The 26,736-nt window shown below is 36.6% G+C and overlaps 1 protein-coding gene across 1 annotated transcript in view; it reads right to left on the bottom strand.

The window, feature by feature from the left end:
- The window catches only part of tpk1 (thiamin pyrophosphokinase 1), a 626,168-nt gene that overhangs the window by 490,707 nt on the left and 108,725 nt on the right, over positions 1-26,736 (bottom strand). The window contains exon 3 of the mRNA XM_051929034.1: positions 18,614-18,688. Within this exon, the coding sequence (XP_051784994.1) occupies positions 18,614-18,688 (75 nt within the window). The remainder of the gene's footprint in view (positions 1-18,613; positions 18,689-26,736) is intronic.

Genomic DNA, 26,736 nt, shown 5'->3' with positions numbered 1-26,736 from the left:
ATATACGAGACTTTGGATCACTTTGTAACAGAGTTAAAATTGCTGTAGCGAGAAACTTTTAAGTGCCGGGTCTTAGCTAACATTAAATAAAGCCATGGACATCGCAACATCACACAAGAGAGAGGCTCACGTGAACTGACTGTACGCAGCACAAGTGATCACTTCGATGAATCAAACCTGTTCTAAAAACACATTACACAATTGATAATGTAGGAAAAAAATATGAAGCGACTGACGCATACAAACATATTCATGAGTGCAGGTACTTCAGAAACAAAGCACCGTGTAAACCTAAAGTTTAAATTAAGTTCATAGACCTACAAAAGGTTGCCATTGATTTGAGGCAAGATTGCTTTTCTCCTGTACAACTATATGTTGCATTCTCAACAGTAAGCTTGCACAGCTTGGTCATATTACAACCAGAGTGCTGAACTGACAACGTGGTATACAAAGAGAACTATAATAATCGTAATAAACGAACAATAAAACAGCAGAGAACCCGTGGATTAAATAAAAAGGCTCCTTCCTTGGCGAAGCAAGGAAAAAGGATGACCTTATATGGCGTTCATTTATAAAACAGCGGAGAAGCTGTGTAAAGCCTGCTTCACAAAAAAACAGCAGAGCGCCTTATATGAGCAGGCAGTCAGCTAAAGAAGGGAATCAATAAATAACTATAATCGTAATAAACGAACAAAAAATAGCGGAGAATCCACGGATTACATAAAGGAAATGGGTACCTGAACAGAAAAGTGAGTCTCAAATAGCTACACAATAACTATAACAATCGTAATAAATGAACAATAAAACAATACAGAACCGCTAAGCAAAGAGAAAGGATGGCCTTATATGGCGTTCGTTTATAAAACAGCGGAGAGGCTGTGTAAAGGCAGCTTCACAAAAAAAACAGATCCTTAACAAATTGTTATTGGTATATTTTCCCTCAACTTAAAAAGGTTTTCTTTTCTTCTTAATAAAAATTTAAAAGCAGTACTTTGCCGCTGCGAAGTGCAGAGATTTGGCTATATATATATATATATATATATATATACGTGAATGTATGTATATATATATATATATATATATATATATATATATATATATATATATATATATACAGTGGAACCTCTAGATACGAGTTTAATTCGTTCCAGAACTGAGCTTGTATAGCGAATTTCTCGTATCTAGAACAAACTTCCCCATTGAAAATAATGGAAATCCAGTTAATCCGTTCTGCACCCCAAATATATTAACATAAAAATCAATTTTCCTAACAAATAACACTGATAAATTATATATACTGTAGTCTACCTTTAATAAATAAAACTGGTAAATAATATAACTGATTATTAAAAGAATCAAAACAGGTGTCCAAAGTGCAGTAGAGCATTCAATAAATCTTTAAATAAATAATCCTTAAAACAGTTGTGAAGTGGAGGTTTAAAATACACAAGAATAACAATCCTTTAACACGAGGTTAAAACGTCAAAAGGATGCCGTCTTTAAAAAACAGATGACAATCCCCGGTGCTTCTTCTCTGTTAGCGTCTCACCTGCGGGCTCTGCAACAGGCGAGACACTCTTAATGCAGCTGACCTTCTCTACACCGTCCTGCTTCAGCTGTTTGGCTCGCCTGTTCAGCTCACTGTTCAGCTACACGCGAGCCTGCACTCACTCGCCTGCCCGCCTGCCTGCCTGCGCGCGCTCTCTCTCTCTCCTCTCTTTTCTTTTACTTTTTCTCCCCCTTAACCGGCTCGCGCTTCTCTATATATGCGGGGAGGACATGGCAGCTGCAGCCCATCAGCCACAGGAACAATCATGGATGTGGGCAGTTTCCCACCTGTACACTTAAGTGAGAAACGCAGACACCGCAGATCGCGGCTCGCAACTGCTACCACGCCCCCTCGCTAAGCCGCGAGCTATACCCACAGCCTGGCTCGTGGCTCGTTACGCGAGCCAATGCTCGTATTTAGATCTGAATTTTTCGCTCATACTTTCCTCGTATTTTGAATTTCTCGTATACAGAGGTGATCGTATCTCGAGGTTCCACTGTATATATATATATATATATAAATATATATAAATATATATAGACATACATATATATGTGAATGTGTCTATATACAGTATATATATATATATATATATGTAGATATATATATATATATGTAGATATGTGTGTATATAGATATAGATTATATATATATATATATATATATATCAGTAATACCTCCTCCATCGCGGGGGTTGCGTTCCAGAGCCACCCGCGAAGTAAGAATATCCGCGAAGTAGAAACCATATGTTTATATGGTTATTTTTATATTGTCATGTTTGGGTCACAGATTTGCGCAGAAACACAGGAGGTTGTAGAGAGACAGGAATGTTATTCAAACACTGCAAACAAACATTTGTCACTTTTTCAAAAGTTTAAACTGTGCTCCATGACAAGACTGAGATGACAGTTCCGTCTCACAATTAAAAGAATGCAAACATATCTTCCTCTTCAAAGGAGTGCGCATCAGGAGCAGAGCATGTCAGAGAGATAGAGAAAAGCAAACAAATCAATAGGGCTGTTTGGCTTTTAAGTATGCGAAGCACCGCGGCACAAAGCTGTTGAAGGCGGCAGCTCACACCCCCTCCGTCAGGAGCAGAGAAAGAGAGAGAGAGAGAGAGAGAGAGACAGAGAAAAACAAACAACCGAAAATCAATACGTGCCCTTCGTGCTTTTAAGTATGCGAAGCAGCTGCACAGAAGGTAGCAACGTGAAGATAATCTTTCAGCATTTTTAGACGAGCATCCGTATCGTCTAGGTGTGCGAACAGCCCCCCTCCTCAATCCCCCTACGTCAGGATCAGAGAAAGTCAGCGCAAGAGAGAGAGAGAGAGAGAGAAAAGTAAGTTGGGTAGCTTCTCAGCCATCTGCCAATAGCGTCCCTTGTATGAAATCAACTGGGCAAACCAACTGAGGAAGCATGTACAAGAAATTAAAAGACCCATTGTCCGCAGAAATCCGCGAACCAGCAAAAAATCCGCGATACATATTTAAATATGCTTACATATAAAATCCGCGATAGAGTGAAGCCGTGAAAGGCAAAGTGCGATACAGCGAGGGATTACTGTATATATTATATATACGTGTATATATATGTAGATATGTAAATCTGTATATATATATATATGTGTCTGTATGTGTATATATATATATGTGTGTATGTATGTATGTGTGTCTGTATGTGTATATATATATATATATGTGTGTGTATATGTATATATGTATGTGTGTGTATATGTATGTGTATATACTGTATATGTTGATATGTGTGTATATATATATGTGGATGTGTAAATGTATTTATATATATATGTATATATCTAGATATGTGTACACTACTTCTCCGCTGCGAAGCGCGGGTATTTTGCTAGTATATATATATATGTCAATGTATGTATGTATATATGTATGTCTAGATATATGTAGATATGTATATTGTGATGGACGACCGGCTATGGACTCCGGTCGCCACCCCCAGGCCGCTAGGAGGAGCCCTCCGGACAGCATATTCGTGCCCCGAGTTCCAGCAGGGCCTCATGGACTTTGTAGTGTTGTGACACAGCCCTGCTGGATACCTTAGGGGCCGCCAGGAGTCACTGTAGGGGGGCTAGTGGGCTCTTGCATGCCCTATAACCCGGGAGTGCGTCATAGTCACGTGACTGGAGGAAGCGACGTGCTCCCGGGATGACGAAGTGGACTGTTTGCCCTGACCCGGAAGGAAATGGACTTGTGGGTTGTGCTTAGAACCACTTCCGGGTCAGGAGCTATAAAAGGACTAAGGAAAGCCCAGAACACAGAGCTGAGCTGGGAGGTAGGAGGGCGAAGTGTCTGGGAGTGGAGGATTGTATTATTGTTGAGAGTTTATTGAGTATATGAGTGTGGTGTGTGGAGTGCTTTGTGCACATTATAATAACAAAATAGTTATTATATTTTCACCTGGTCTGAAGAGTGGTACCTGAGGGTTCGAGAGGTGGCTCCACGCCTCTACTGCTACAATATATATATATGTATATATATGTGTATATATATGTAGATATGTAAATAAATATATATATATATATATATATATATATATATATATATGTGTGTGTGTATATATTATATATATATATATATAGATATATATATATATATATATATATATATATATATATATATATATATATATATATATATATATATATATATATATGTATGTGTATGTATGTATGTTTATATGTATATATGTATATGTGTGTATATATATGTGTATATATATATATATATATATATATATATATATATATATATATATATATATATATATATATATAGATATATATATATATATATATATATATATATATAGATATATATATATATATATATATATATATATATATATGTGTGATATGTGTATCTATACATATTAATAAAAGGCAAAGCCCTCACTGACTCACTGACTGACTGACTGACTGACTGACTGACTCATCACTAATTCTCGAACTTCCCATGTAGGTGGAAGGCTGAAATTTGGCAGGCTCATTCCTTACAGCTTACTTACAAAAGTTAGGCAGGTTTCATTTCGAAATTCTACGCGTAATGGTCATAACTGGAACCTGTTTTTTGTCCATATACTGTAATGGAGGAGGCGGAGTCACGTATCGCGTCATCACACCTTCTACGTAATCACGTGAACTAAAAACAAGGAAGAGATTTACAGCACGAGTCAAACCCGGGAACGAAGGTAAATGACGTTAATTTTTGAGTGTCTTTTAATACTGTGTAAGCATACATATTAACACATGTGCAATTAAACGTGTGCATTTACAGGGTGATTTCTCAGGCTTAAAAGCTCGCCTTTTACTAAAAAGGTAAATGCTAACTGTTTTCATTCTGAAGGGCACAAACCACGTTAGATTTCAGACGTTAAACGCGCAAAAATGTCGGTACACCAGATAAATAAGCGCAACATATTATCAGTTGTATTGTATTCTTACAATACATATAGAAATGTGTTAATCGTTAACTAATATTATGGGATGGTGTTTTTCGACTCGCGCCTTGATTTAAACGATTGCATTTCTTGGTGCGTTTGCGTAGCTTATTGTCAATATCTTTACACCTCTTTTTAAGACTTAACTTTAAAAGGTTTTCTTTTCTTCTTAATTAAAATTTAAAAGCAATACTTCACCGCTGCGAAGCCCCTCTAGCGCTGACGTCCGAGGTTCGATTACCGTAAGCGAGTGCAGTGAGTGTGTACGCCTGATGAGCCAAGAATAAGGGGGAAAGACGTGTCGCGTACTCTTTGCATTATTTGACAATAAACTATTTTCAATCATTCTATGATCTGCTTCTCACAACTGAAGGCACCGTGGCTGATGTTATTACCTCACTTGCTGGCCAACCATAAGCGTTACCTGGTAGGTAACCAGCCACTCACTTCACTCCCTTACAGGAATCGAACCTCTGAGGTTTTCTTTTCTTCTTAATTAAAATTTAAAAGCAATACTTCACCGCTGCTAAGCCCCTCTAGCGCTGACGTCCGAGGTTCGATTACTGTAAGCAAGTGCAGTGAGTGTGTACACCTGATGAGCCAAGAATAAGGGGGAAAGACGTGTCGCGTACTCTTTGCATTATTTGACAGTAAACTATTTTCAACCATTCTATGATCTGCTTCTCACAACTGAAGGCACCGTGGCTGATGTTACCTCACTTGCTGGCCAACCATAAGCGTTACCTGGTAGGTAACCAGCCACTCACTTCACTCCCTTATGGGAATCGAACCTCGGACGTCAGCGCTACAGGCAAAGCCCCTAAAATTGCGCCACGGCGTGTGGTTCGTTTATTTGACAACATGTAGATCGGGGTAATTACATTCCGCGCCACGGCGTGTGGTTCGTTTATTTGAAAACATGTAGATCGGTGTAATTACATTCACGGCATTCGTAGTCTGATTCACAATCTGATTGTATGGGTGGTTACCTACCAGGTAACGCTTATAGTTGGCCAGCAAGTCAGGTCGAAGTGATCACTCGAGTGAAGGCAGCTTCACAAAAAAACAGATCCTTAACAAACTGTTATTAGTATATTTTCCCTCAATTTAAAAAGGTTTTCTTTTCTTCTTAATAAAAATTTAAAAGCGGTACTTCGCCGGTGCGAAGAGCATGGATTTGACCGACTGACACATACAGACATATTCATGAGTGCAGGTACTGTACTTCGGAAAGAAAGCACCGTGTAAACCTAAAGTTTAAATTAATTTCATAGACCTACAAAAGGTTGCCATTCATTTGAGGCAAGATTGCTTTTCTTCTGTACAACTATACGTTGCATTCTCAAGAGTGTGCTTGCACGGCTTCGGATATAGATATATATATATATATATGTATGTATTTCTATATATAAATATGTAAGCTTATAAGTACTGCCTTACTTTCTCTTTAAGAAAGGAAGATGTAATGACACTTGATTTAAACGATTCCATGTCTTCCTGGGTTTGCTTAGCTTATTGTCAATATCTTTACACCTTTTTTTTAAGACTTATTGACTGAAACGGGCTTTCACGAAAAAAGTTAGGGCTTTGCTACAGGATACACCCTACACAAGTTAAGCAAGTAGAAATAAAATATATATTTCTGTTTTATTTAAACCTTTTAAGTTCGTATGCATAGCCCCATTAAGCTGTTTTTTTTTTTTTTTCTTCAGTAATATTTAATCTCCTTAAAGAAAAAGAACATATCCATTTTACTTTTTTTGTATCTCTTTATTAATATTTTAGTGTAAAAGGATAACCAGTATTTAAACGTTTTATGTTACTTTATAAATTTATTTTACACAATGTTGAAAAATTAATAAGAAAGCTACATATTTTGGCAGCTGCTGCTTTAATTTTCAATTAAATGAAAAAACCTCTCCAATAGAAAACGTCAATGAAGAAGAAACAGTTTGCATTATCTAAAAATGAGAAACCCTCATTTATAAAAGTTTGCTGCAGATGACTTAACTGAAAATAAATGAATAGTTCCTATGTGTATAATACATATTTATCTATTTTACTTATGCCTTTATTCCAGCAACTTGCAACATCTGAGGTACAATTTGTTACATTACTTTTGTTTTTTTGCAGCACAGGCAGGTGAAGTGACTTCCTCAGGGTCACACAGTGGTGTCAGTACCAGGATTTGAACTGACAAGCTCCGGGTTTACTGAAATATTACTGAAGAAAGAAAAAAAACGAAAACGGGCAAATAGGGCTATGCATACAGATGTCCATCCATCCATTATCCAACCCGCTATATCCTAAATACAGGAGCCAATAAGTAGATATGTATATATACAGTATATATATATATATATATATATATATGTAGATATGTATATATATGTGTATATATATGTAGATGTGTATATATGTAGATATGTAAATATTTCTGTATATATATGTGTCATATATATATATATATATATATATATATATATATATATATATATATATACACAATGTGTGTGTGTATGTATGTGTGTATGTATGTATGTGTATATGTATATGTGTGTGTTTATGTATGTGTGTATATATATGTTGATATGTGTATATATATATGTATATATATATGTGGATGTGTATATGTATATATATATATGTAGATATGTGTATATGTAGATATGTATATATATGTATATATGTATATGTATATATATGTTTATGTGTGTGTGTGTGTGTGTGTGTGTATTATATATATATAAAAGACAGCAACACTCATAACAATGACAACACAATTACATTGACAATCATGTTACGTTATTTGTAAAATGTTTCCTTTTCCTTTTCATAACCTCTTTAACACACTACTTCTCCGCTGCGAAGCGCGGGTATTTTGCTAGTATATATATATATATATATATATATATATATATATATATATATATATATATATATATATATATATATATATATATACACACACACACATACATACACAAAAACAACACAAAACATAAAATGAGAAAAGCTTAGTTCAACTTTTTCTCATCTATAGAAAAAATCATGTAACTTATTAATTCTATGTCTTTGCTTAGAAAGAACCTTCCTCTCTTACAATTTATAAATCCTGATGTTTTTTTATGAGGTTATGATGGATAAGTTCTTGGGCTGGTTATAAAGTTTCTATTGCCTACAAGTAGCATTTGCTCTGGCTTAGGACCAGCCCCCACCACAAAGATTTCTCTTTCTCTCTGTGTGCATGCATGACTGAATGCATGTATAAGGTGCTGCTCTGTCCTTGCTTACTGGATTTAGTGTAAGAAAATTATAATAGCCAGATCTTATGCTTCACAAGGTTATTATCTTTAGTTATAGTTAAACAAATACATAGTGGAATTATTAGTGATAAACTATTGGTAAATATCCGTAATAAACATGATCTCATGCCTTATTTTCATTTTTTTTATGATTACTGTTATTTTTAAATCAATCCTCATCAGCTTCAATGTGTTTTGGTGACATTTGTTTGGGGTCATTTAAATTAATGGTAATAATGTATTTGCAACTTTAAAATTCACCTTACAAAGAGGGAAACCTATACTATGCTAGATTCTATGCTAGATTGGGGAGGCAGTTTGTTTGAAATTATTAATTTATAATGTGATATATGCTATTTATATTTTATCAGAACCATGCAGTCAAAGTTTTTCTTGTGTGTTTCAATTAACATTAGTTAAATCCTGCAGACAAAGAGGCGGCTTGGTTTTCAATATTGATTGTGTTATTTTCACTATGAATTTAATTAACCCTTTTTCCATTACAGTTTTAAGTAATTCTCTGCCCTGATCAAGCACGTCATTGTAAAAATTCATAAGGTTTGTTTACAGCATCACATAATCCAAGAAATTTCTATTGAGAACCAGTAATAAAAAATAATGATAATAAATTTAAAATAATGCAAAATGGTTTGAGAACATCTGTATTAAAAAAAATTACAAAAGGATAGTTTTTCACAACAATTTTAATAACAATTTTATTGCATGCAGACCTACTCTCAAAAAACCAGTCCAATGAAATGACTTTACTGATAAAATGCCCAAAGGAGCTGAATTAGGAAAAAGCTGAAGAACCCATGTCTTAAGCAGAGATTAAAAGTATATTTATCAGAAAATGCTTTTCATCTTATTCTGATCAAGATCTGCATAGCAGGGATTTGTGTTTACCCAGATATATTTGGACAAAATCTAAATGTACAGTATTTTCTGTTTATTATTTGCACCCTACCAAAAAGCCCCCTACATAAGCATTTGCTCATTTAATATATATACAGTATGTATTACAATTGTACAAATCAATTGTACTTTAAAAAATGTAATTAAACAAAGTCTGAACTCCAACATTTGCTGTCTCACTGGTATTCAGAATTATGTTGAGTATTAGCACTGAATTCCTTTCAAATATAAGTCTACATTTATTATTCTAAACACATCTTATAAAGGTAAAAAATATGAAAAAAAATCATTTAAATATGTGTGTCAAAATTGTGTGGTCATTCCACAAGTTCCTGTTTAATGCAGGGCTCTTAGCAATTATATCAGAATTCACTGTTGTTCAATATCTTTTTTACTGAAAAAATGCAGCAGAGTCAACACAGAATCTCATTTGAAGAAAGAAAGTTTACAACAAGTGCGATTCTTCTTAAGCCTCCATAAACACAATTTGCACTTGTCACTTAAGCAGCCAGCTGTAGAAAGAAACAGGAGATTCCAGGGATAATACAATTGAACAAGAAAAGGTTATGCATATAGTAGGCAGGCTAGTCAAAAAATCTAAAAGGGTTATAAATACTTCATGTTCGAAAATATTTTAAAATCTTCACAGTGTTCAGAAAACATTTATCATAAAAAATAATGTCAAAGGTAAGCAGATAAAAACTTCATTTAGGACACTGATTTTTCTTACTGTCAAGCAGATAAACATATACAGTATAAAGCTGTACCTAGTACTCTATTCAATACATTGAAAACCATAAAGTAAAAAAAAATAAAATACAATGGTCAATAATAAAAACACATCTGTTCTTTAATAGAATATTCTCTCATATCCAAAACTGAAAAAAACAGCCTTTCTTAAGTGTTACAGATAAAGCAGCTTTATGTGGTTAACAATTATGAGCACAAAAGAATACCTATGAAACCTCTATTGGGCAGAAAAAAAATGTTCTCAATAAATAATAAATTCTTGCTTAAAAACCTATCATCTGACTTTCAAAAAATCTAAAATAAAAGTTTAAATGTTATAATAAAGAAATTTTACAATATTAAAACTATTAATTATCAATTCATATTAGTAGGTCTTACTTGAACTTGGTTATAAAAAAATACCAGATGAAATATCTAAGGATTCAAGATTTTACAAAGATAATGTATTTAATACCGAACGTGACAAAAAATCTGTTCTTATCATATTATTCCAAAATGGTTAATCGTAATTGGGGTCATATAAATATTGGTAAACAATGCAAAACTAAGAGGAAAAAAAATGAAACCAAAAAGAAAAAGAAAAAAAAAATCACCAATGCCAAATATTTCTAAAAACATTTTTTGATTGTAAATTTTGAAGGCAAATTTAGAAGCTGTTAGGCACAAAGCCTCTTCCTTTTCACCCACTTTCTCGTAATTTACTAATTCAGAAGCTGACAGACTGTCTACATGAAACATCCAGACCTTAATACATATGCTTGTCTGCACTTCTTGGCTTGATGAGAGTCAATTAGCACTCAAATTGGAAAATGAGTACAGACACTTCATCACATAACACTATCACTGCTGGAAGTGTCAGGAGTACAAAAATAAATCTTTGCCACTCAGAATGTAAATTTGATTAAGCAAGTTTTTGGAAACCAATTTAAGTGTAATTCTGTATTTCTCTGTTTAAAAGTGAACCTAAATAAAATTAATCTAAGCTTTGATCATAAAACACTGTTGCATATGTTTTAAAATCTTCATAAAGTAATTGAATGCAGGACACACTTTGCTTAAACATTAAGCTTAATGGAAAGGCTTTATTAACAACAATATGTGGCATAAAACAAGTAAGCTATATCAAAGATTGCTTTTCCATATGGACACAGTGGTCCCTTATGAGGCCTTTACAGGTTTAAAGTTAAAAAATCATTAATGACTTGTTGATTTGATACCTCTAAGCAATATTCACAAAGATTTAAAATTCCAATAGCATGAAGTTATACGCAACAAGTGGGGAAAAACTGGGAAGCCTCAATAGATTTTGCCCAATATAGTAACTTCTCAATTAAGGTTGTTTTGACACAATTTTAGACATTGGTATCTAACCTTATATAAGTGAAGTCCACTTAGCACCTCAGCACAGTTTGGAAACCTCTATTTATTACTACTGACAGACTGGTATTTTATTAATTTATTTATTAAATATTTACTTTTGTAGAGAAATATGCAATTAGTGTTGATTAGTCCCTTAGAGGTAAACATTGCAGCCGGTCTTATTCCTTATTAATAGTAAGGATGGACATGAGGATAATAACACAGGGTCCACTAGAAAACACTACCAAGTAACTCAATGGTAGTGGTATGATAATGGTGTGAGATAACTCTACCAAGCAGCTCAAGGTGTTTGGCCATTTCCCAGTCTCACAAGGAAGAGTACAACTTAGCACCTGTTAATGTGTTTTTATGTACTCCTCAGTTCACATTGATGACAGCTCCATGCTGATACAAAATCCATAACTTTTCTGACCACTAGTTTATTGAAAATATTTATATACAAAATATATATTTTTTCTCTTTGCAATTTGTTCCAGATTGTGTTTCCATATTGAAAGGGATGCTATTATAAAATCATACCTTCACTATTACTGTATCTTAAGCAATAAAGTAAGTACTAATTGTAAGATGAATATTTTGTATAAACATTTATATTTTGTAAAAATAAATTTGTGCTGTGATGTTTACATCCCCTGCATCTTGTAGCCTAGGATCACAATGCATTTACCTACTTGTTTCATCATCAGAGAGAATAGATATCTTTGAGAACACAAACATTTATGTTCCTTGTAGTATAATATGTATATGATTACTGGACAACAGGTTTTCACTTTGTCAGAACATGAAGCAGAGGTCAGCTTATTATTGCTTGTTTGCTCTAGGAATGAGTATGGATGATGAAAAACTGTGTATAAACTACTTACATTAAATTCAACAATTGAGTATACTTTCTCTTGACAGCACAGACCAATTATATTACCATACACTATGTTTCTTCACTTCAGATTAACCACAAAAACTGTTCAAAGAACATGTAAGAGAGAAGTCTGCCATAGGGACAGCAGGTTTTATACTTCTATTTTGATGCCCTATTGGCATTTATGTTCTTTCCTTTGCATGGTAATTCCGCTTCTTTAAAATACTGTATTGGTCAGTAGAATGCAAAAGAATGAAGACTAAAAACAGTGATGAAAAATTTTTTTTTTCTTTAACTGCTGATAAACTGAAAGGTACTGTTTAACATTACAGTAACAAGCAAGACTCACAAATGCAACTAGAAGTGCCAAAGGCAATGGAGAATATCATCCTTTTCATCATTAACAACAGTGTATTTTAAGGTGTTTTAATTATACTTACTTATAAGGTGCCATAAAAGTTATAAATACATCTGTTCATACAGTATTTGTGTACATTTGAAATGGTGATAGATTAAGTGATAGCCTCAGGATCCCTCCCTAATGTCAAAGAGTGTTCTGAACTTAAAATAATTTTAAATTCCTCTCTGCTTTATGCATTTTCATAGTTTTTTTCCTATTTGTTTTTTATTTGTGAGAAAACTGAATTATGTAATTGGTTTGTCGATGTTGGATCATTTTAAAGGTTCTAAATATTTCTGATGTTTTGATGCAGTTATTCAGTCATTCAGTTAGCTTTGCATTTTTTATATACAGACTTTTCCAAACACCACATTGCTAAATGACTGTTTAAACAATAGTGCTATTTATTTCAAAATGCCTCTTTTCATAATGATTTTGTCAGTTGTCATTCAAAGACAAAGACCAACTGGATAAATCTTTTCCTACTGGTTAATCCATTATCATCGATTACTTTTCCTTGATTGTAAGTGGTAGGCTACCAAAGATCTTTAGCACTTTTTGCATTACATCTGGCAAAGACTTAGAGGCAGATAAAAGATGGAATAGTTTTGAAGATGAAATATAGAGAGATCATTTAATACAAGATGCTATTTTGAGAGGAACTCAAGATAAATTGGAAATTCTAAGACAGTTTCACAGCTGACAACCGTACTGTGTCTGTACAGAATGTGATCATTAAGAAATCACACAGATGCACATTCATTTAATGTTATTAGTTGTATATTTTTGGTGACAGTCAAAAAACTAAACCAAAATTCAATCCACCAGTGTGTATTTCTCTTCTAAAGACTAGCCATACTTAAGAGACTTTTTTATAAAGAAAGAAATGATATAAACAATGTGTAGATAACAGGCTCAAAAACAGTTGTAAAAGATAGCCAGGACACAGACAGACACTGAGACAGTCAGATGTCCAAAAAGCACTCTTCTATTCTTTCACAACACAACACAGCACAAACACAGTGCCCAAAGACTTACAGTCCTTTTCCACTGTATTCTGTATTGCCACCTCTACTCCACTCCTCGCAAGCTCTGTCCTTTTCCCTGAATGGAGTGAGGCGACACCTTTTATAATGCACCCGGATGTGTTCCAGGTGCTCCATGATAATCTCCCTGCAGCACTTCCTGGTGTGGCGTAAGTGCTGCATTGGCACCCGGAACCACTCCAGGTGTACCTGCTTCCTGGTTCAGCAGCATTTCCTGCTGTGGCGGAAGTGCTGCAGTCCAAGGCTCCTTAGTCCTTCGGCCGCCCCTGGCCATGGATACCCACAAGGTTGATCCATCCAGCGCCGTGGCTCCAACACAATCTAGGATGACTGCCCTCTTGCGTCCTGGAGAAGGAATTGCCCCTCTCCAGGTCCCCTGCTTCTCCAGGCCTCCTGGTGGGGCAAGGTCCCTGGCCATCCATCACACAGTACAGCTATGTTAATTTAATGAACTACTGAGTGTTACTCAGCGTGACAGAGAGGACTTGCAACAACAAACATTAAGTGTGTTTATAAACAGTAATATATGAGTTGCACTTTATTAATTGAACATAATGAAACAACTTATACACTATTCTTCTATGTAGTCTCCTGCCACTGCAATATACTTGCTCCAGCACTCAGGAAGCTTCTTAATCCAAGAAGAGTAGAAGTCTTTTGACTGCATGTTGACCCATTTTTGCACAGCATCAATAACCTCCTCATTAGACTTGAATTTCTTCCCTCCTAAAAACTCCTTACGTGGACCGACAAGAGGAAAGTACAGTGATCCCTCGCTATATCGCGCTTCGCCTTTCGCGGCTTCACTCTATCGCGGATTTTATATGTAAGCATATTTAAATATATATCGCGGATTTTTTCCTGGTTCGCGGATTTCTGAGGACAATGGGTCTTTTAATTTCTGGCACATGCTTCCTCAGTTGGTTTGCCCAGTTGATTTCATACAAGGGACGCTATTGGCAGATGGCTGAGAAGCTATCCAGCTTACTTTTCTCTCTCTCTTGCGCTGACTTTCTCTGATCCTGACGTAGGGGGATTGAGCAGGGGGGCTGTTCGCACACCTAGATGATACGGACGCTCGTCTAAAAATGTTGAAAGATTATCTTCACGTTGCTATCTTTTGTGCAGCTGCTTCCTGAAACGACATGCTGCACGGTGCTTCGCATACTTAAAAGCTCGAAGGGCACGTATTGATTTTTGATTGAAAAACAAACTCTGTCTGTCTCTCTCTCTCTCTCTCTCTCTCTCTCTCTCCCTGCTCCTGACGGAGGGGGTGTGAGCTGCCGCCTTCAACAGCTTTGTGCCGCGGTGCTTCGCATATTTAAAAGCCAAACAGCCCTATTGATTTGTTTGCTTTTCTCTATCTATGTGACCTTTGAAGAGGAAGATATGTTTGCATTCTTTTAATTGTGAGATGGAACTGTCATCTCTGTCTTGTCATGGAGCACAGTTTAAACTTTTGAAAAAGAGACAAATGTTTGTTTGCAGTGTTTGAATAACGTTCCTGTCTCTCTACAACCTCCTGTGTTTCTGCGCAAATCTGTGACCCAAGCATGACAATATAAAAATAACCATATAAACATATGGTTTCTACTTCACGGATTTTCTTTTCTTATTTCGCGGGTGGCTCTGGAACGCAACCCCCGCGATGGAGGAGGGATTACTGTATAGCGCTTTTCTCACTACTCAAAGCACTGTCCACACAGAGAGGACTCGGAAAGCGAACCCACAGTCTCCTTACTGCAAAGCAGCAGCACTACCACTGCGCCACCTGTGAGGGCAATAAACGAGGTGCGATCCAAAAGTTCCCGGAATGCATTTATTCTGCAGCCAGAAGGGTTTGGTTATATCAATCGGCACTAAATAGCAATTCAAGTTGTCCTTGAGAGCTGTTATCACGTGTTATAACATCAGCGCAGTTGTTTTTCAAGTCGCAGTTCTCGTTTAAACTTCGGTTGTGTCTGTGAAGGGTTGTTCTTGAAAATGAGTGATTTGAAAGAGCAAAGAGTGTGTGTTAAATTCTGTTTTAAACTGGGAAAAACAGCAAAAGAAAGCCATGAAATGTTGCAACAAGCACTCTACAGGGATGTTCTAAGGCGTTTGTGAAATCGAATTCGCTGAACATGTCCTCAGATGTGGGCTGACAAGTCATTTCTTTTGCATCACGACAATGCGCCAGCTCACACATCTCTGACTGTGCGCAAATTTTTGGCTTCTACAAAGTTTACTGCCATTCCTACCCTCTGTACTCCCCTGATTTAGCGCCGTCTGATTTTTTTTTATTTCCTAAGATGAAGATGAGGCTCAAGGGACGCAGATTTGAGACGATGGAGGAGATCCAAGCGGTAACAACAGACATCTTGAACACACTGATGAAAAATGACTTCCAGAGGTGTTTTGAAAGGTTGAAATCTCGTTGGTGACTATTTTTAAGGAACTGTTCACCATTAATAGTTATTTGGTGTGTATTCTTTTAAATAAATGCATTCCGGGAACTTTTGGATCGCACCTTGTATATACCTAAGTCTCTCTTTTCTTGTCAGTGATATCATGGATCAGAAGGTGCATACTAATTCAGTGTGAGCAGGAACACTCAAGAATAAAAGTGAATAAAAAAAATTCACATCCACAGTCATTCTCAGTCACGCATACCACTCACATCCACATCCAGAGTTTTCCCAGTCTCGTTCGCGCACAAGATCTGACACGGTTTTCAAATAAAGAGGGGGTATAACAAAACAAGCTATATGGGTAGGGAGTGGTGTGTGGGAGCTTGAACGGGAGAGAGAGAATAAAACTGGAAAAAAAACCTGCTAACTTTGACAAGTACTATAAATTTACAGACACAAATCAAAATGTATGTTTTTATTGTATGATATTAACAACTAGCCAACCCGCGGTGTAGCATGCGCCACATAATCACACCGCTTTTTTATGATTTTTAAGCACAGGGAAAAAAATGAACATTTGAAAAATCCGTAATTTAATAAACCACCAAGAAAAGTAACATTGCAACAATGCATACTACAAACTAACATACAATCATCGTCCAGCCTGCTCATGTGCCCGCCCCCAACTCCTCACCTGAGTCGCTTTCATCAGTGTACAGTCCACATGCACCTGCGAGTCATGTTGACTGTTCATTTTCCAAACACCGCCTCAGTCGCTTTTGTCTCTGCTATAGTCCACATGCACCTCTGAGTCACGTTATCTTTTCATTGTTCTTTGCGGTTACGGCTGCTTTTCTATATATAATCCACCAAGTCATCTGACCATGGTAGTAGCAAGGGGGAGGTGTATAAAAAGGGCAGGGACATAATCAGTGCGAGCGTATGACCCGCACTTACTGGGAATTCGACATTCGTGAGGAACAATTGCAAGCCCCGGTCTCCAGCACGAATGGGGTTCAACGGCTTACCCACGTCTCTCGGCGCCAAGTAGACACAAATTGATCTATTCAATGTAGCACGCGTGCAGTACCGGACATCCAAGGGCATCACAGACCTGTTAATGCTCAATCTCGATCTAATTAGCACAGCGAACTACTCAAAATGGTAAATTTGGGAAGCAGCTAATATCGAAACCACAACCACTTGATCAGAAGGCAGCAGTTCTTAGCATTGCACCACACATGCTGTTGTATCAACTGCCTACCGCAGTGTTTCCCAAACTCGGTTCTGGGGAACCCCTGTGGCTGCAGGTTTTTGTTCCAACCAGATTCCTAATCAGTGACAACACCTGATAGCACTGATCTCATTTAATTAGCTGGTATTATTTTTTTTTTCTTTTATTCGACATTCAGAAAAGCATAGCAACATGATTTTTACATTTATAAAGACAATTAGAAATATTTCTGCTTTTGCTATAGATTTAAATGCTTAACTCTCTTTTGTTGATTTCATTATACTTTGCCCTCTCTCTGTGCAGTTTTTCCCCCTTTGTTGTATCTTAATAATGACAATTTAAAACGAGCAGATCAAACCCCCAGGCAAACAACACTGAATAATCAAAGGCTGCATCTACTTTAGAGTCAGACCCACTAATTAGTAAATAATGGATTAATCAAATAATTAGAACACCTAGAAAAATAGAATGAAAATTAAGATGAAAATATTGTTAAAAGGAAAAAAATACATTATTCCTATATATCTGCTTGGTACATTTTAATATTTTTTTTTTTTTAGCAAACTTAGTTTTCTAATTTCTATATTATTCCCTAAACACAGAACTTGGGAAATATCAGTTCACTTAATTAGCCCAGGAGTTCAATTAAAAACAGAAGTGGGTTGGAACAAAAACCTGCAGCCACAGGGGTTCCCCAGGACCGAGTTTGGGAAACACTGGCCGACCGTAACCGGCTTTCTTTTTTCTTCGGTTAAATTCTTGAATAAAAGTGTTCTTGTTTTGTTATACTTGTGCCTTTTGTGAAAGTGTTTATTTCATATTTGTATTTCAGGCTTCACACATTATACATTTCACGTCTACATTATGTCAATTACTAAAACATGAAAAACGTTTCTGTGTTAACAACGTTTTTACATAGATTGTTGATGACAACAAACACACATGAAATGTATGTATTCCAAATGACAATGTACTTTTTCACCCTATAAAGCTCTAGCACTTCACTCGAAGATAAACACTGAGCACTGAGAGACTTCTTTGCGAATTGAACTGCGGCGGTGGGTAGGGGGGATGGGATACCAGGCTGCTTGCTGCTTACCGACACATTTACAGGACAAAAGACGCTGACAGAGAAGTGAGAAAGGATTTAAAGTGGGCTGGATTTACAAGTTTTCTCGTAGGCTCTGGTAATTCTAGTGTTAATAAAACCTATTTAGTATTGTTTACTAAGATATGCAGTTTATTAGTTATTAGACAAAGACCAACAGACAGATAGACAGACACTGTATACAATAGTTACTGTATGCAAACACACCTTTGTTCCAGAGTTTGTAAAAATAGTCTTCTTCCAATGGCTGATTCAGCATTACCAAGCATATTCTTTGGGTGCCTAAAATATATGAATTAGTACAACACATATAAATAAAATTATATCAAGAAACACAAATTTATATAAGAGAAGATAAACAAAGGTTAAACTTATACAATTTAGCATTTTCTTAATGTGTAGTAAGTCAATAGACAACACATAGCTGAAATATTTCAAATATACAAAGATTTCCCAAACAAACAGTGTTTTTCAACCCATGAAATCTGCTCTATTAGCAGATATGTTTTCATCTATGGCAAATGCATGGGAATCTTTATTCTGATGCAGAGCTTGGAAACAGATGCATTACTAGACAGCACTTACCTGCAAGCAATTTCATTGGCTAGAGTGCAAAGCCACCAGCAAGTATCCAGAAGGACTCTGGCTTGGATCAGCATATGGAACTGGGGAACATGAGTTCTGATAGTGTTACTCTCAACCTGGCAACAGGTGAGGGGACACTCGCACACGCATATTGCTGCAGCTCCTCCCTGCTAATAAAACTTTTCATTAAAATTCGCATTAACCTTGCAAATTTTTGCATGTCTTTCTTTTTCTTTTATTGTATGTGTAATTCTGAACAGTGTAATGTAAGTATGTGAATTTCCCCTTGGGGATTAATAAAGTATCTATCTATCTATCTATCTATCTATCTAATTCATGAATGCAATCAACTCAAATAGTATTGATTTTGGATTTCTTTTTATGGACGTTGCCTTGACTGGGTTTGCAGCCTCGGGAACAACTGAATCTTTCTATGGTTCACTGGACAAGACTTTCTTTTAATTGCCTGCTCCGGCCTGATGCTTGATCTACAAACAGTTTCTCTTCACATTAGAGATCTAGGAGCTGGCGATGTTCTCTCTCCTTGATTATAATGGATATGCTGGTTTGCTGTAGATTCCTTCTGTATGTGCTTTGACTGGGAATGACTGAGAGGTGATCCGATATTGGCAGCTACCTGGCTTTTGGCTTTGTGTCGATGACGACTGCAATACCCAGCTCTATATGTATGTGGTTGTATGCTGGAAACTCAGGATTCTGGTGGCGGTCTTTGATGTGCATCTGGTAAATATGCTTCTTCTGGCTTTTTTTCTGCTTTGCTATCAATGCTCATCTGTGCCACCCCACCACAACAGTCTCACCTTCGCTGTGCTGCTCCACATCTCTGCTACTACCAGATAAGTATTGTTCTATACTATGCTGAAATGCTCTTGTGACAAAATCCTTCATATTAAATAATTTGTTCAGAGCAAGTGGGCAGACGGGAATGTCCTTATAAAGACACTGGTATTGTGTAGCACCCAAAATATTCACATTACGGGTCAGGTTGTCGTCATTGCTGGGCTACAAATGTCAGCATTTGCTCAGGAATATGCCGTCCTACTCATGGCTTTGGAAATAATATGCTAAAATAATCTCTGGCTATGGATCTGTGCATAACAACCCCTCATCAAATATTGCATTGTTTAACCCAAGATCTCTAAATGGCAAAGCATTGGTGCTATCAGAATTCATTACAGATTCTAACCTTGATATGATATGCATTAGAGAAACCTGGCAAAAAGCAAATGTCTTTATATATCTCACAGAGGCGACACCATCCGGATACGTTTACTTCTCAGAGGCTCAAAGCAACGAGTTAAAGATTGTCTTTCAAGTATCTTGTCTGTTAAACTAATAATGAAATCTGGTCCTATCTTACTTAATGTTGTCTATCATTCCCCAAAATACAATTGCTCTTATTTCTTAACTGATCTGACTGATCTTTTAACCCACTTAAGTTCCCAGAAAATCATTCTTCTTGGCGATTTCAACATCTATATTGGCACTCCTACATACAGTATAAACTGAAGAATTACTTCCTGTCCTTACTAAACTGTCTTGACTTGGTGCAACTTGTTAATTTTCCTACCTACTCTGTTGGTCATATACTGTACATGATCTGCACATCTGGCTTATCTGTCGGCAACACTTATAGCAGTGATTTGGGACTCACTGATCACAAAGCAGTACTTTTCACTGTCTCATTGCCTCTCCCTCCTCTTACCTGTAAACATCAAATTTCTTTCAGAAACTGTAAAAATATCTGTCCTTCTATCTTGCTAGATCAATTTCTGATCTGTTTCTGTTTCCCCTATTCTATCAATGCTAGATAGTCTTGTGGACTACTATAACTCACCCTTTCATTCAGCACTAGATAAAACAGCTCCGTTAAAACATAAGGAAATTTTCTTTAAGCATTCAGCTCTACGGTACAATTCAGAATTGCGGCCTATGAAAACAGGAGGCCGACACCTTAAGAGAATGTCATGTAAGACTGGCCTCACTGTGCATATCCAAGCTTTCTCTGACCATCGAAGGGCTTACAGGTGCACTAACTCCAAGAACACATATTATGGCACAATAAAGTTAAGTTTAAGGTTTTGTTCTCTGTAGTTAATAAACCACTTCAACCTGTATCTGGTCCAATTACCTACTCTACTGAAGTCTGTGAAAAATTCCTCCACATTTTCCATAATAAATCATAAATACATTATCAAATTTTATCTTGCCCTGTCTTCCCACTACATCCAGTTCCTTTGCTAAGTTTTCTTCTTTCTGCATTTGTCAATGACCTGCTTTGTAAGATGAGGCCAACTACTTGTTTACTGGAAATCATTTCCCCACCATGCTTCTTAAATCCTGCCTTCATGCCATAATCCCGACTGTTAGAAAAATAATAAATACAACCCTTAACACCCTGGCTTTGTGCCAGCCACTTTTAAAATCGCTTCTATAACCCCATTGTTAAAAAAAAGTCTGGTCTTGATGCTGACAGTCTTATCAATTTTCAGCCTCATTCTCACTTACCTTTTCTGTCAAAAGTTCTTCAGCGTGTTGTAACATCCCAACTCACCAATTACTTAACTTCTAATAAACTGATGGAACCTTTTCAGTCTGGTTTCAGAGCACAAGACAACTATGAAACTCCACGCTTTGGGTAACCAATGATTTGCTTATGGCAGAAGACTCTGCACAAAACAGCATATTAATTGTGTTATACATCAGTGCCACTTCTGACACTGTCAGACATGACATTCTACTGTCCAGAATGGACAACATTCTTGGTATCTCTGGCACTGTCCTCCAGTTGTTTAAGTTCTATCTCACTGATAGGCAAGGGTTTATTAGTCTTGGCAACAGCAGGTCCAGCCTTAGCACCAGTCACACAAGGAGTTCCTCAGGGCTCTGTCCTCAGCCCTCTTCTCATCTGTATGTATATGCTTCCCCTTGGCCATATTATTTGTAGCTTTGCACTGGGGTGTCATTTTTACGCAGATGATATTCAAATCTATTTCAATGTTAAAAGCGAAACTTCCTAAGAGCTTTCTCGCTCACAACTTGCCTCAGTGAAATTAAAACCTGGATGGGGCAGAACTCTTTAAAATTAAATTGCAACAAAACTGAACTCCTGCAAACTGGCAATAAAGCACAACTTAAGAAAATTAGGTCCTTTTCAGTCACTCTTGATGCTGATCTCTTTAGACCTTTTAATGCAAGGAATCTTGGTGTCATTTTTGGAATTCCTCCCTTTCTTACACCACCCACATAAACCACATTAAGAAACTTTCTTACTTCCAACTCTGTAACATATCCCATGTTCACTCTTTCCTCTCCTTTTCTAATGCTGAGAAACTTGTCCATGTTTTTATCACATTCTGCATTGATTATAGTAACTCCCTACTGGCAGGTGCCCCTTCTAATCTTTTATCACAGCTTCAGTTTATTCAAAACTCTGCTGCAAGAGTCCTTACACAAACCAGCAACAATGAGCACATCGCACCCATTCTGCTTCACTTCATTGGCTCTCTGCGTCTTACAGGATTGAGTATAAAATTCTATTAATAACCTACAAAGCTTTAAATGGCCTTGCACTGGACTACATCAGTGATCGCTATGCTCCAGTTCACCCAACTAGGTCCTCTTATTCTGGCAATCCTGTTGTGCTCCACACTAACCTGCACACTATGGGTGACAGAACATTCAGCTGTATAGTGCCCAAAATTTGGAATGACCTCCAGAAATTAATTAGATCTGCGACTCCATTCATTCTTTAAAATAAACAACTTAAAACTCATCTGTTCAGAAAGGCTTTTAACTGAACCTAACATTCTGCCCCTTCTTTCAGTTTACTTCTCTGTCCAGATGCTCAGGAGAATTTGTGTGTGTGTTATATCACAAATTATGCGATTTGTTCAAAAATTTGCTTTAGTACCGAATTTAGTACTACACTCTGATTTTTATTTAAAGCTTTGTACATCCTGTATATATTTGTTTATTCTTCTATGCAGAAACTATTTGTATGTTAAGCACCGTGATCATGGGAAAGGCACTAAATAAATAAAATGTATTATTATTATTATTAACTTCTAACACAAAATAAGTGGTGTGAGGCAGAACTTCCAGCATAACTGTGCGGGGCTCAACATGCACAGGACAGATAATATCATATTGGGCCAGAGCTGTGAAAGATAGGGATGGTTGTAGCGGTGCTACTAGAATTTGAAACCAACTCCCAGCAGTCCCTGCAGTGGCTCTGATTGGTCTTCTGCTGAGGGTGCAGGGGCTGTTGGGGTCAAAGGAGGTCAGCGTGGTTTTTAAAAGGGGGGCCGGTGACCAAAATAAAAAAACGTTTTTGTAATTCCTGTCTGTCTGCCTTCTGTTGGGTTACCTGTACTTATTCATTTTGTCGTGGATCGTTTTGTGGTTGGGTTCTGGATTCTCTGCAGTCTGCCTGTGTACATGAGAACTGTAAGTGGATTCGTGGCCATCCTGCGAAGAAAGGAGCACTCCTGAACCCATCCACCTGTCTTCACCATTTCAGAAACTACCGGTAGGACTATCTTTACATACCCATTCAACGTGCGGATCTCTGAACTATCTATTTTCATCATTACATTTCATCCTTTGTCGTTTTTCCATGGACTTCACTGTGTGTGTTTTGTTTGTGCTTTGTTGTATTTAATGTTTAATCACCATAAGGGGAACAGGGGTAGTACTGTTTTCATTTATTTCATTTATTTTCATTACATTCTTTATTTGCTGTTTGATTACCAGTTTGCTTTGCTTTTGTCTCAGTTTGTGAGTGCGGGTCCCTGGAATCTCCACCATAAAAATAAATAAATCACCATCTTCTCGACGGTGTGAATCTTAGCGGCATCGGACCGCTACAGCGTTATTTGGTTCTCCTTGCTGCTGATTGACTGCGATACATCTCCAACTGAGCATTCTTGTGTTTTCCGTTTACTTAAAAGCCTGAACGTGCCAGCACTTGTCCTTTTTGGCTGATTGCTTTGTTTCTCTCTCCTCCCCCAGACATTCTCTGCTCCTGTTGGGGTTGTGCTCCCCTATGATGTTTGTCTTTTCTTTAATCGATAACTAACTGCATACTGAGCTCATTTTACTTCTGAAAGAGACATGTTTGTTTGAAGTGTTTGAATAAAGTTCCTGTCTCTACAATCTCCTGTGTTTCTGTGACCCAAACATGACACCCTGCAGTACTGCAGCCTCACTGTCTCTGGGATTCAGCCGCTGCACTCGACTAGCCTGCCAGCGTCGGCGCTTACCTCTGTGTGCTTGTGTGCATCCCCCATACCCCCAAAAAAGTACTAATTTAGTAAGTTTTCACAAAATTCAGTGCAAAATTATTTTTGCAAGCTATTTTGTAACAGTGAAGCTAAAACCCATTTTCTTTTGATTTTCAGCAATATTTACCTTTCTTCATATCACTATTAAAATCACCTGTTAAAATGCTGCTTTTATAGTAGATCCACAAGTAATGCAGCACAGTTTAAAGGCAGCACAGCGGAAGATGATCATTTATAATAAACTTAAAGTAATCTTATTTGTATGCGCACCTAAAACATATTTCTTTATGTACAGTTTTAATTAACATTGCTTTTGTAATGGCAAATAATTATTCATTCTCATCAGTCTCAGAATGATGAGAAAAAAGTAAGTTTAATTCAATGTATCTTTAGTGCATTTATATACAATAACAAGCCTACAACATTGTACACCTGTAAATCTACTGCACAAGTTAAATAAAAGGCATAATAACCTGCAATAAAACCAAAAAAAAGAAAACATGCAGTATGTACAAAGAAATACACTACTGTCACTTTATTGTGAGGCAGGTTTGACACCTAGAACTTTTTAACAAAGAGAAAGAAGCAAGCTACTGAAAGTAAGGAGAGCAAGAAGCAGAAGACTTTAATAAAATCCTGAATAATTTAAGTTGCAGATCTGTATTACATTCATGCTGCTCCGGTTCTGAGGTAGTATAGTAGTGCCATTAAGTTAAATGTTATTTTCATAGGCTAGTGAAGTGGAATTGATTTATAGCTGCATTGCACTTAAGATTTGTTCTTTTCTATATTTCTTTCCCTGGAACCAAACTCACACTTCATACAATAATCTTATAGGTTAGAAAATATACCAATTATGATCAGTAAGAGTAGTATTGTGTGTTTCAGGACTTTTGATTTAAAACTTTTAATTAATGTAAACTTCCTGGTCTATAATATTATGTTTAAGCATTATGGTGGCAACATTATTCTTGTATTTACATTTACTTCCAGATTGGATCTTGGGTTTTATTTTGTGTACATTATTTGTGCTATATATAGTTCATAACAAAGCCAGAGACACAAAGCAAAACCCACCAATCTGGAATGAAGCCAAGGAAACCAAACTATACAAAAACAGTAGATCTGTTAAACATCTAAACACAAGAGTGGGTGAACACACGTAAGACATAGTACTGATAAAAGACACAATAAGCCTGTTGCATCTAAGAACCTAACTACACTGGACAATCCCTGTTTGTCAGATGGGGTGGCTTACCAAGCTTAATTCCATTCATTTGCCAACACTTTCCAACTTCCCATCCCACACATACTTTCCTCCTGCTTGTTCTATTTTCATGTGCCAGTTCAACCCTTTTTCTGACTAAACACATGAAATTTCAGCCTAGAGGTAGCTCTAAACACCTTCCCACGATAACTTCTAACAGCCACTGAGATCACTGCAAACCTCAGCCTTCTACAGACTCCAAAGAGACAGATCTCTTCAGTAGTCTCTAGCCTGCTTAATAGAAAACAGTGACACAGCTTCAAACATGACACTCAACACATCATGCTATTAACCAGTATCTCTACAGTGCTCTCAGACCTTCGCCTTTAAAATGATAATATAGTTATATTTGCTGAATCAACTGTCTTCAGGCATCCTGAGAAAGAATATTAAAGTTGATTACATGTCTCATCTTAACTGGTGACTTTGCTTATTACTCTATCATGGCATCAACTCCAAATACAGGGCATCTTTTTTTGTGCACTGGACTTGTATTCCAATCAATGCAGCAGTAGTAATTAGTAAGTTTTGCAAGAATAAAAAGCATTCAAGAAAAACACAGATTAGAACTGTGTTTTGACTCCAGTTTCCATAAACACTTGGATGCTGATTTACACTTAACTTAGAATTATTAAACTGATTTAATTAAATAGAAAGTGGGGAAACAAGAAAACTGAGCTGTTACCATCCGTCTCTCCACCTGAGTTGCAATAAAGCTTGTCAAGCAAAAGTAAAGAAAAATAATAAAGAGGATGTGATGCGCGACAGGACTTCCTTCCTATGGTTAATTACAATTGTTAATTACCAAACTGTTCAAAATGTCTTGCTTGTTTACGAAGGGTTAGTAATTTATTGAGAAAACTAGCTGTGCTACCTATCTAACATAAGCGAAACATAAGTAATCAATGCAGACATTTTTTTTATTTGATACATATATTGTACATTTGGTTGGGTATAATAATATGTACCCAGTACCTTACCTCACAACGACTTTTTCCTCTTTGCATACAGCTGCCCATTTTCACTACTCCCTCTATGTGTCACTCATTGAACTAACAACTCATAGTGAAAGTATTTTACTGGGAAAATTTTACTTGCATTAGATTTACAAAATCTGGTTTCCAGATGTACAGTCTGGTTTATCACTATTTTCACTCATCCACTGCCCTTCA

The sequence above is a fragment of the Erpetoichthys calabaricus genome, chromosome 6, assembly GCF_900747795.2.
Source record: "Erpetoichthys calabaricus chromosome 6, fErpCal1.3, whole genome shotgun sequence".
NCBI classification, from domain to species: Eukaryota; Metazoa; Chordata; class Cladistia; order Polypteriformes; family Polypteridae; genus Erpetoichthys; species Erpetoichthys calabaricus.
This window is presented reverse-complemented; position numbering and strand designations above follow the sequence as displayed.